Raw genomic sequence first — 11,378 nt, 5'->3', positions numbered from 1 at the left:
TTCAGGCCAAGAGAATTTTTATGCTCAAGGGTTTGTGGGTATAAGGCAGCGTGATGCCCAGGGTGACATGCCAATTGCTGAGTTTGGCTGGAATTTAGGGTGTATAAAGGATGTGAGACCAAGTGGTTAGAGCCTTAGATGCCTTACAGAGGAGTCCAGACATCATCCTCCAAGTCTAGGTTTGGGGGAAGTGGGAAGGGAGGGAAAAGAAGAAACCAGAGAGGACTAATATAGCAGCAAAGCAAGCTGCACCCAATGCCCTAAACAGTAATCATTAATCATAGTAAAAGTCATTTCCTACAACCAGGCTGAACTTGATCAACTTCTCCTATCCAGAAGGAAAGGGTGCCCAAAGTTTTTGTCATGAACCAGCAGGGAAATGTCCCCAGTGATTGCCTGTTTGACTTCTGCTGGAGGTGATCACTGCCTCCTCATTCAGCTGCCTCAGGATATGCTCTTAAATCTAAAAGTGGCATCCAATTGTGTCCCACAACCCTAAGTGCTTCTGTAGCGTTTAATAAATTCCTTAGTCTTTCTGCACCTTTGCTGTACCTGCAAATGATAATAGCTTTTCCTGTTTCTTTCACTTTCATGCCTCCTTCTACCTCTCCTGCTTCTCACTGGCTACCATGGCTCCATCACTTCTTTTTCAATACTGTCAATCCTCTCTGATCAGCCTCTTCCCTTGACATCTGTTTCTGTGACAAACAATAATCTCCTTTCATTTTCCCTGCTCCCCACCATGCAGTTCTGTTTCCTTAGCTAGATCATAAGGTCCTTGAATTCAGGGAAGAGTCTTAAAAGCTATTGTTTTCCCACCAACTTGGGAATATAGTAAATTCATAAGAAATATGTATATGATTGATTTCTACATAAGAAATATGTAGATTGATGATGGAATTTGGAGGACCTAGACCACTGTGGGGATCATCTGAGCTGAATCAGAAAAATGGAGGAAGTGTTCTCATTTCCCCTTACCATTTTCAGTAGACAAAGATACCCACCTAGACTTCTGCCTCCATGGAAAGGGTAGTGCTGGGGGCTGGGAGCTGAAGGAGATGAAAGGCAATATGGCTGGGACGCTGTGGGACATTTAATCTTGACCACAGCTTTGCCCAGACTGCTGACCCCAGATGACCCAGGGTGCAGAGCCATGCCCCCATGCTGCCATCCATTAAAGAGATCACAGCTGCTCTGGGAGTGCTGGGCAAAAATGAGGTCAGGTTTTGTCAAAGCCAGTGCAATTCATAAGCGAGCTCAACTTGCTGGATTTACAGCAACTGTCGAGTCATCCTGCATTACCGAAACTGCAGATATGAACCGACCTGCTGGGAAGAGAATTTGGGATAAATTGTGAACTTCAAAAAGTTTCTGCCTGGAAACTGAAGAGGTAACCATGGCAACAAAGAGGCAGGTTGAACTGGGAGAGGGCCGTTCATCTACAGTAGGGAGCTCTGTGCTCTCAGATTTGCTGGTCTGTGCACTGCGCATCAATTCCTTTGTTTCTTTTGCAATGGAGTGATCTCGGCTCACTGCAAACTCTACTTCCCGGGTTCAAGTGATTCTCTTGCCTCAGCCTTCCAAGCAGCTGGGATTACAGGCACCCACACCATGCATGGGTATGTTTTTGTATTTTTAGTAGAGACTGGATTTCGCCATGTTGGCCAGGCTGGTCTCGAACTCCTGAACTCAGGTGATCTGCCTGCCTCAGTCTTCCAGAGTGCTGGGATTACAGGCGTGAGCCACCGCTCCTGGCACCATTTATTTTGCTTTCTTTTTCAGAGCAGGAGAAAGTACTAGCTCAGGAATTGGGAGACAGGGTCCAATTTCCAGCCATTTCCAGTTCCAGTACGCTTAACTAAGAGTGCCTCAGGCATTCTTAGTTTTGTTGTGTATAGGCAAAATGGAAATTAAAAACTTCTTCTGGCTACTTGCAGGGATGCAGAAAGGATGGAAAGGTTTGCGATTTCCAAGTAATTATTTTATTGTTGTCACATGACCGTGTACAGGCTGATTCAAACGCAGCGCTACTGAGGGTGAAACTGGGTTTGATCCACCCATCAATTCGTATTTGTCAAATGGAGAAAAGCTATCTCATAGACAACACCCACATCCCAGCTGTGTGGTAAAAGCATGCCTTGGGGCCTCAGCTGCACCAGGTCAAACAACCTTCACCTGGCTGACCAACTCCTCCAGCAGAATGCCCTGCTGATGGGGCTGGGATGGATGAAGGCACCAGAGAAACACAGATGTTCAAAAAGGCATCCTTCCATTGTCTGTACCCCGTAGCTCTGCCCCCAACCCTTGCTCATCACCAATTCCTGCCCCAAACCATTCCCGCCCTGTACATGTGAGATAGGAAGAATGAGAGCCTAGGCTAGCAAGACGGGGTGAAGGTGGGATGTTGGCATCTGAGATAGTGCTGCAACAGGAGTGTTGTGCCAAACCTCTATTGACTCTAGTGGGGATGGCACCAGGTTCAAGAGGCCAAAGAAGAGACCCAGAGCCAGCAAACAAGACATTCGGTTTTACTGGGGGCTGACATGCAGAGGAGGGAGTCCAGTATCAGCAGACTGGACAGGAGAACTTCATAGCCCAGAAGCAGCAGGCTGGGCAGGAGAACCGCAACTGTTTGCAAAAGGCATGCAGTTTGTATAGCATTTCCATTTAGCACCCTTCCTTAACAGCTTCCACCTGGCAAGCTTCGTGCAACCCAAACTCAGGACCTCCATTCCCTGTATGCCTTGTGTTCCATGGGCCGGGTTGGGGGCTCAGGTGTTCCTCGTAGACAAGGAATGAATCTCCAGGTTGGCTACTCTGGATTCCCGAGCTTGGAACACACATTCGTATATGTTGCCATACAGTGCCATTCTCAGGGTATGCTTCAGTTATTGCTACCAGGTGTGTTTGCCCCACGGGAAGGAGCTGCTGCTGTGCCTGCCTCTGTTCTCCACTAATCAACCAAGAGGTTGGGGAAGGGTAACAACTCTGTCAGGTGGTATGTACCTGTAGTCCCAGCTATTTGGGAGGCTGAGGCAGGAGGATCCCTTGAGCCCAGGAACCAGGGGTTCAAGACCAGCCTGAACAACATAGCAAGATCACCTCTCTGAAAAAAACAGAAACAAAAAACCTCTGCAGAGTGCTTAAGTTTTGACTAACTGGGTCAGCTTCTACAGGCCCTGGTTCAACAGCAACTCTGCATTGACAAATGACCCTGCAGTGTGTTTTGATTTTGATCTCTGTTACTCTAGAGACCTCAACCACGACCTCACAGTCTCCCCTTCCCTCTTTGTGTTTGTTTCCCTTTCCTTCCCTTACTGCCTTTTCTCAACCTTCTCACCAAGCCCTCTTAGGTGGGGTACCTCTTCTTCCCTTGTTTCTCTTTTCTGACCACTGACTTCCAGGAACATAGAGCAGGCCTTGCTGGGGAATAGCAACTCTTAGATGCTTGTTATGAAATAAAAACCAATACTGTATTCCAAGAGGCACAAAAAACTCACTATTTTCCCTTATTGCTAGCAATCCCAGTATCCCTATTAAGTAAAACTGAAAGCTATTATAACATTTTACTGAGTGCTGACTACATGTTGAGCACTGTCATATAAGCACCTTGTATGTTGTCGCGGATGCTGTGCTGTGCCACCCAGATCCCGTCTTGGGGACTGTGGCCATCATTTCCCAGGATATTAGTCTCTCCAGCAATAGATCGACAAAGGGCACTGCATTAAGATTAGGCTGTCTTCTTGGGCAGCTGTATGCAATGAATGGTCTTTATGGGGTTACCAGGGCCTTGTCCTCTTGCTTCAGTGGACAGTTCCAAAGGGCCAGCTGAGCTTCAGGGCATTCCCTGGAACCAGCTGGGGTCTCTGTGGAAACGGCATGGCCTTCAACTCCTCCCTCTGCCCAGACCTGCTTCCTTTACTCCCTCTTAATTCTGATAACTCTCCCCAGTAAACCTCCTGCATGCAAGTGTCTACCTGAGTCTAGTTCCTAGGAACTCAAACTAAGAATTAATTTCTTTAGTTCTCACAACCACCTTATGAAATAAGTTGTTCTCTTCGTAGAGACAAGGGAATGGGGGCATAGAAAGGTTAAGCAGTCTGCCTAGTCTCCCATCAGTAACTGGCAGAGCCAGGTAACAGTCAACGGGGCCTTGCTGCAGCTGGGTCTTCAGCAGGTCACCTGGCAGAGCCATGACTTGAAACCTGAAAATCTAACTCTAGACCCTGTACTCTTAACCTCACATGCAGCCCCTTAATAGCAATCCCAATGCCTTTATGGGAAGGTGAGGAGAGAGGCAGGGTATTTATTACCTTTATCTCAGAGATAGAGACACTAAGGTAGCAACTGCCTAAACCCAGGATCGTCCACAGGTATAGCTGTGACGGGATTACTAACCTTTGCGGGTGTGTGGGGGGTGGGGGAAAGGGGGGGGAGCGGGGAGGGTGCAATGGAAAAAGAATGGTAAATTCACATCTGAATTTTGGAGCCAACACCTACTAGGTGCACATCTTTGAGCAAGTTATTTAATATGAGTCTTAGTTATGTGACTGGCACATAGTAGGTGTTCAATAAAATACTCATCCCTATCCCATTTGTCTGTCATCTCCAACTGTGATCTTGAGCAAGTTTATTTAGCTTTCTGATTCTCGGTTTCTTCAACTATAAAATGGAGATGATGATGAAGAAGAAGAGCTTACTTAGCCCCGTGTCCATCAGGGTAGGAGCCTCGTAAAGGGTACTTATCGGTATAATTAGAAGCTGTTTTGCCAGGTTTGCACCCTGTGCGCCTGTCCTTCAGGACCCAGCAGGCTCAGAGTTGCCTGCGATCAAAGCCCTATGTGCCTCTCAGACCCACCACCCCCGTGGAAACTCTCCCAACACGACACCGCTGCGTGAGTTTCCTGCTGTTACTAGAGGTCGGCAGGTATTTTTCCCTAGGAAACTGGGTGTGCACGTCTCATCCCCGTGCCAATTCTCTTACCGCTTCTCCTTCCACACGCGGCGTCCTCCGGGGGGAGGGTGCAGCTCCGCGTGCTCCAGCTGCGGCGAAAGTTGCGCCCGGCCCAGTCTGGCTGCGGGCCCCGCCTCCGCCTTCTCAGCGCCAGCCCCGCCCTGCGATTGGTCAGCAGTGCCCAGCCCCGCTCCTCCGAGGGGATTAAAGCAGCGGCCGCGGAATCTGGGTGCTTGCAGGCTGCTAAAGCCAACCCCAGTTGATTAGCACCTGCTACCGCGCTTTGCTTCCTAGCGCTCGCGGAGCCTCCTGGAGCCTGCCACCATCCTGCCCACTACGTGCTGCCCGGCGCCCGCAGCCATGTGCCGTACCCTGGCCGCCTTCCCCACCACCTGCCTGGAGAGGTAAGGGGAGCTTGTCCAACTGCTTGGGGGAAGTCCCACCAACTCTTAGGGAGTGGAGCGGCAGGCCTGGGGACCTGGGTGGGCGCGGGAATGGGGCGCTAGAGGCTTAAGTAGAGAGGTAGAGGCGAACTTGATGCCACGTGCTTAGATTCCAGGAGCAGGGAGAAAGCAACGGGAAGGGAAGCAAGGGGCCTCTGCTTGCTGCCATCCCCACCCTCTGACAAACTGCAGTCGTGTTCAGGTGACCTGCTGAAGACCCCGCTGCAGGAAGGCCACGTTGACATTTCCAGGCAGAACTGAGCCTGCCCATTTCTTAAGCACTTGTTTTTCATTCCTCAGACCAGAGCTGGGGGCATTGCCTCCTCTGCCCCTGGAAGGCAGGGAGATTTTTTTTGTGTGTGGGGTGTGGTGGGGCAGGGTGTGTCCATATTCCAGAGAGCAACTCAACAGCTTCCAGTCATTACTGGCTGGGAAGGAAAAAGTAAAGATGAAGGCAGGAATCAGTTTCCCACAGTTCAGAAATACTCCTGAAAAGAATGCCGAGTTCTTTTCTGAATCAGCAGGCACGAAGAGAGATCAGTGTGACTTTAGGAAAAAGCCCATATATGCAGCGTGTGTATTACCCGGAAAGTGTAAGATCTACCATGGCATAGCTCAAACATTGCTTCTGTTGCTTTGGGGTTGATGATGCTGATAAGCACAATTTGGGCCCTGGGAACAGCCAAGACTTTCCAGGAACTCTTGAGGCTAAACTTTGGGTGGCACCACCCAGAGCTCTTCCGGGACACATAAACCTCTCCACACTGGCTGAGCAAACGAGAATCCTTTCATGTTCCTGATTTGTTTTTCAGAGCCAAAGAGTTCAAGACACGTCTGGGGATCTTTCTTCACAAATCAGAGCTGGGCTGCGATGCTGGGAGTCCTGGCAAGTTCGAGTGGGGCAGTAAACACAGCAAAGAGAAGTAAGTGTTGCTGACCAGCTCAGGGCTCCGAGAGGGAAGGGAGCGGGAAGGGAGTCATGAGGAGGGAAATACAAGGAGAAGCCAGGACATGCTAGGTGGATCTTGGCAACGCCTCACTAGAGATTTTAGTGAGACTTGTTGCTGGTCTGTTATGACTGCTTGGCTCATGGGTGAGTGGGTAGGTGGCTCCAGGGCTCCAAGTCCATCCACGGATAAGGGCACACAGGGCATGAATGCCTAGTTAAGCAGACTCTCCCACCTGGGGTTTCATTGCACATGCATCCAGGGCTGGGACAGAGTCCAAGACCACTTGAGGTTTTTATTAATGACTCTAGCATGCACCTTGCCTAGAAACCCTTTCATATTGGCTATCAACTGTACCAAACTCTGGAGTTATGTGTAGATGTAATCTCTATTTATGAGGCCCTTATGTCCTTGGGAAGGTGTACAAAACAAATCTTTGAGAGTCAGGGGAATTGAAATAATTTTTGGACAGAGAAGAGACAGGCTTAGAGATACTGACTGAAGACTAAAGAGTCCCTGGCTTTGATTTCTGGTTGCTGAATTGTCCTCTAGAAAACATTATTGCTTACCCTAAGTCCAACTAAGAGTTTGAGGTGTCAGCTTCAACAATCACCAAGCAAGCCTTTCTGTGAATTTTACACAATTTTCCATCAGAGTTCTGGCTAGAATTTGTACTATGCTTTGGTTTGTTGATTTTTTTTTTCTTACTCTTTTTTTTTCTTTTTGTCTTTTAGTAGAAACTTCTCAGAAGATGTGCTGGGGTGGAGAGAGTCGTTCGACCTGCTGCTGAGCAGTAAAAGTGAGTAGGAGAGTTTTGTGTCTGTCTCTGGGTGGCACATGTATACTCATGTGCTTTGGAACCAGCTCCAGGACTGCTGAGAGCCTGGGCAGAATAATAGTAGTAGTAGTAATAATAATAATGATCCCCTAGTGTGCCAGCCTCTATTCAACACATAAAGGCAGGTCCTTGTTCAAGAAAATTATGTTCTAAAAATAGAGCCATTAAGTGCAATTGCTTTCCTTTCTTCTTGTATTCCCTGCTGTCCCTCCGGCTGACCTGTTTCCTCCTGTTTCCCGCAACCCCAGATGGAGTGGCTGCTTTCCACGCTTTCCTGAAGACGGAGTTCAGTGAGGAGAACCTGGAGTTCTGGCTGGCCTGTGAGGAGTTCAAGAAGATCCGATCAGCTACCAAGCTGGCCTCCAGGGCACACCGGATCTTTGAGGAGTTCATCTGCAGTGAGGCCCCTAAAGAGGTTAGAGCCCCCATATGCCCAGTGAATCCTCACGACCCTGCCTGCTCCTTCCCCTCTGAGAGTGAGGGCTGGTGGCGAGGAAAGGCTAGGTGTAGAAGTAGAAGGGCCTTACTTGGCACAGGGGTGAGTGGGCTTCTGTGACCAGAGACTAGAAAAGCCAGGCTCAGTGCCACTCCTGGGTGCTTAACCCTATGACTCACGATGGGGCAGGATGGATTGGCAGGTTTTTCGGCTTCTATCCATACCCATTTTTATAAACCCATCCGTTTTTAGAGGCTCAAAACACTTACCAACTGGGGAGACAAGGTCAGCACAGGGACCTTATATAACCTGGCTCAGTCCCCAGACTGACCTGCCTGAGGCCTGCAGGTCTGTAGTCTGTGATTTTTTTGTCTACCTTCCCTCCTGGCCACGATGCATGGCAGCTGCATTTGCTAAAGAATACAGCGCCACCTGGTGGAAAGATAAGAGTAATGCCTTACTTTTGTACCTTATTTTTGTTTTCTGACCGCTGATTGATTCCCCATAATTCTGTAAAGCCCCAATTATATTCAAGACACTGTTACAGTCACTGTGTATGTCACAGTGAACCAAACAAAGTCCTTTACCTAATGAAACTTATAATTTGAATGGGGAAAGATGCCAGTAACCAACTAGACAAATATATGCCAGGTGATGAGCTATGCACTCATAAAAATACAGCAGCAAATGAGAGGTAGGGAGTACCAGAGGTAGGGCCTGGGGGGAGGTAAGGTTTTCCATTCTGTAAAGGGAAGTGAGGAGCGGCTCTTTGATATGGTGACATATGAACAGAGATATGAAAGAATTCAGGGAGGGAAGAACATTCCAACACAGGAAGCACAAATGCAATGGCCAGAGCCTGCCTGTCACAGTCACAGATGAGCAAGTGGACCTGCGGAGAGCGGGGCAAGAGCAGGAGATGAGGTCAGACATGAGGCAGATGGCCAGATGTGGGCTCGGGGGCCCAGCAACCCCTTTGGCTCTTCCTCTGAAAGACATGAGGAGACAACAGAGGTGCTACCAAACTGAGTTGGGTTTTTAAAGGCTCACTGTAGCTGCCGGGTAGAGAACAGACCATGGTGGTGGGGGGTAAGGTAGCAGAGAGACCAGGTAGGAGGCCTTGGTGCAAATCCCAGGAGAGCCGATAGTAACTGGAAGCAGGGTTGCTGTAGAAGAAAGGGTGAAAGGGGACTGCGTTTGTATACATTATTGATAGATCCTCATGTTAATTCTGAGAGATTGGAGGACAGACACTGGATCAGATGTGGGCACAAGGCCAGAGCTGAAAAGCTAGTTAGCGATCAATTCAGGAGCACCCACTTCCTGATGCAGCATCTGGTGCTCTTTCTAATGCCCAGCCTGCCGTTGGCCCTCCCTCGGCCATGCCCACCTTTTTCTCCAACTCACCCTGTGCGTGTCCTCCTTCCCGCAGGTCAACATTGACCATGAGACCCGCGAGCTGACTAGGATGAACCTGCAGACGGCCACAGCCACATGCTTTGACGCAGCTCAAGGGAAGACACGTACCCTGATGGAGAAGGACTCCTACCCACGCTTCCTGAAGTCGCCCGCTTACCGGGACCTGGCTGCCCAAGCCTCATCCGCCTCTGCCACTCCGTCTAGCTGCAGCCTGGCCGAGCCCTCACACACCTGAGTCTCCACAGCAGTGAGGAAGCCAGCTGGGAAGAGAGGTTGAGTCACCCGTCCCCAAGGTGGCTGCCCCTGTGTGGGAGGCAGGTTCTGCAAAGCAAGTGCAAGAGGACAAAAGAAAAAAAAAAAAAGGCGCTCCAGCAGCCTGTTTGGGAAGCAGCAATCTCCTGCAGCTACTGTGGGACTCATGCTGGAGAGGGGCCACCCACTTCCAGGCCCTGTGAATAAGGGCTAATGATGAGGGTTGGTGGGGCTCTCTGTGGGGAAAAAGGGTGGTACGGGGTTAGCACTCGCTCTCGTTCTCACCGGAGAAGGAAGTGTTCTAGCGTGGTTTAGGAAACGTGGATAAAGGGAACTGTGGAAATGAGAGGAGGAAAGACACCCAGATCAGCTGTTTTGCCTGTTGCTCGGTTGACTCTGATCGCATCCTGTTTTCCTAATTCCCAGACTGTTCTGGGCACAGAAGGGACCCTGGGTGTGGAGTCTTCCCCTTTGGCCCTCCTCACTGGCCTCTGGGCTGGCCCAGAGTCCCTTAGCTTGTACCTCGTAACACTCCTGTGTGTCTGTCCAGCCTTGCAGTCATGTCAAGGCCAGCAAGCTGATGTGACTCTTGCCCCATGCGAGATATTTATACCTCAAACACTGGCCTGTGAGCCCTTTCCAAGTCAGTGGAGAGCCCTGAAAGGAGGCTCGCTTGAGCCACCCTCAGTGTTCTGGGTGGCCCCCTGCAGGTGGCCCCTGACCCTGTGTTGCAACGGGGTCCACCTGTGAGCAGGACCCCCCAGGGGCCTCTTCCTGGATGTGCACTCTCTGAGTTCTGTGCTGTCTCTTGGAGGCAGGGCCCAGGAGAAGAAAGTGTGGGGGCCTCGGGGAGTGGCTTTTCCGGCTCTCATGTCCCGCAGTGTGGAACAAGGCAGAAAAGGATCCTAGGAAACAAATCTCTTGGCAGTCCCTGAGAGTCCTGCTGAAATCCAGCCAGTGTTTTTTTTTTTTTTGTGTGGTATGAGAACAGGCAGAGATGCCCCAAGATAGAAGGGGAGCCTCGTGTTTCTTTCCTGCGGACATGAGATGAACCACTGGAGTGGGCAGAGGTGGCCCAGGACCATGGCGCCCTTAGAGTGCAGAAGCTGGGGGAAGAGGCTGCTTGGAAGGGCAGGACTGGGGATAATCAGAACCTGCTTGTCACCTCAGGGCGTCACCGAACAAACATTTCCTAATGGGAACTCCTGCAGCAGAGCCCAGGCTGGAGGTGAATTACCCAGGGCAGCCCCCTTGTGGCCCAGGATCATCAACATTGTTCTTTCTGCACCATGAGCGCCTCCAGATTATTTAAGTGTATTGTATCATTGGTTTTGTGTGATTGTCATAACATTGTTTTTGTTATTGTTGGTGCTCTTGTTATTTATTATTGTAATCTCAGTTTGCCTCTACTGGAGAATCTCAGCAGGGGTTTCAGGCTGACTGTCTCCCTCTCTCCACCAGACTCTACCTCTGAATGTGCTGGGAACCTCTTGGAGCCTGTCAGGAACTCCTCACTGTTTAAATATTTATTTATTGTGGTAAATGGAGCTGGTTTCCTAGATACGAATGATGTTTGCAATCCCCATTTTCCTGTTTCAGCATGTTACATTCTTAGAAAATAAAAACAAAAGTCAAATATGACATCCTGTCTCCAAATGCTGTGTGGGTCAGGGGAAAAGGGGAAGTGTTGTGGAGAGCTCTGGGGAGGAGCTGGCTTTTGGGAATTCCACAGGACAGGCGAGTGAGCTTCCACGGCACAGGCAGAAGTACAGGGAGAGCTCAATGTTCACCTGGTACCTGACAGAGTCAAGAGAAGGGGATGGGCTCTAGCGAGGACCACTGTGGTCAGTGACTTTTGAAGCTCATGACAGTCCCACTTGTGCTGGGTGTTGTGTGGATTGGACTGGGCTCAACCCACTGTCATTTCAGAGCCCCTATCTTTTGCCCACCTGGCTGGGACTCAGCATGAGCCATTCCCAGTTCCGCCTCTAACAGTGCAGGGGTCAGTACCGCTTGGTCAAGTAGCAGGACATCATCAGTTAGATGGTGACTTTGGTAGGATTTTTATTTTTAAAAGTAATTTGTAATT

General features: G+C 49.8%; 1 protein-coding gene across 1 annotated transcript; it reads left to right on the top strand.

The window, feature by feature from the left end:
• The first annotated feature begins 5,150 nt into the window (after nucleotides 1-5,150).
• On the top strand, nucleotides 5,151-10,930 carry RGS16 (regulator of G protein signaling 16). The gene is made up of 5 exons (XM_023203498.3): nucleotides 5,151-5,358; nucleotides 6,210-6,320; nucleotides 7,079-7,143; nucleotides 7,431-7,597; nucleotides 9,051-10,930. The coding sequence occupies exons 1-5, from the start codon at nucleotides 5,315-5,317 to the stop codon at nucleotides 9,270-9,272; spliced, it is 609 nt and encodes a 202-aa protein (XP_023059266.1). The 5' UTR covers nucleotides 5,151-5,314; the 3' UTR covers nucleotides 9,273-10,930.
• The last annotated feature ends 448 nt before the right edge of the window (nucleotides 10,931-11,378 follow it).

This window comes from Piliocolobus tephrosceles, chromosome 1, assembly GCF_002776525.5.
Source record: "Piliocolobus tephrosceles isolate RC106 chromosome 1, ASM277652v3, whole genome shotgun sequence".
In the NCBI taxonomy this organism is placed as follows: domain Eukaryota; kingdom Metazoa; phylum Chordata; class Mammalia; order Primates; family Cercopithecidae; genus Piliocolobus; species Piliocolobus tephrosceles.
This window is presented reverse-complemented; position numbering and strand designations above follow the sequence as displayed.

Bases quoted from the DNA above. Each gene is read 5' to 3' on its own strand.
- RGS16 (XM_023203498.3), top strand. From the start codon at position 5,315: ATGTGCCGTACCCTGGCCGCCTTCCCCACCACCTGCCTGGAGAG. The intron at 7,144-7,430 runs GTGAGTAGGAGA...CCGCAACCCCAG, and splicing joins CCTGCTGCTGAGCAGTAAAA to ATGGAGTGGCTGCTTTCCAC. The intron at 7,598-9,050 runs GTTAGAGCCCCC...TCCTTCCCGCAG, and splicing joins GCAGTGAGGCCCCTAAAGAG to GTCAACATTGACCATGAGAC.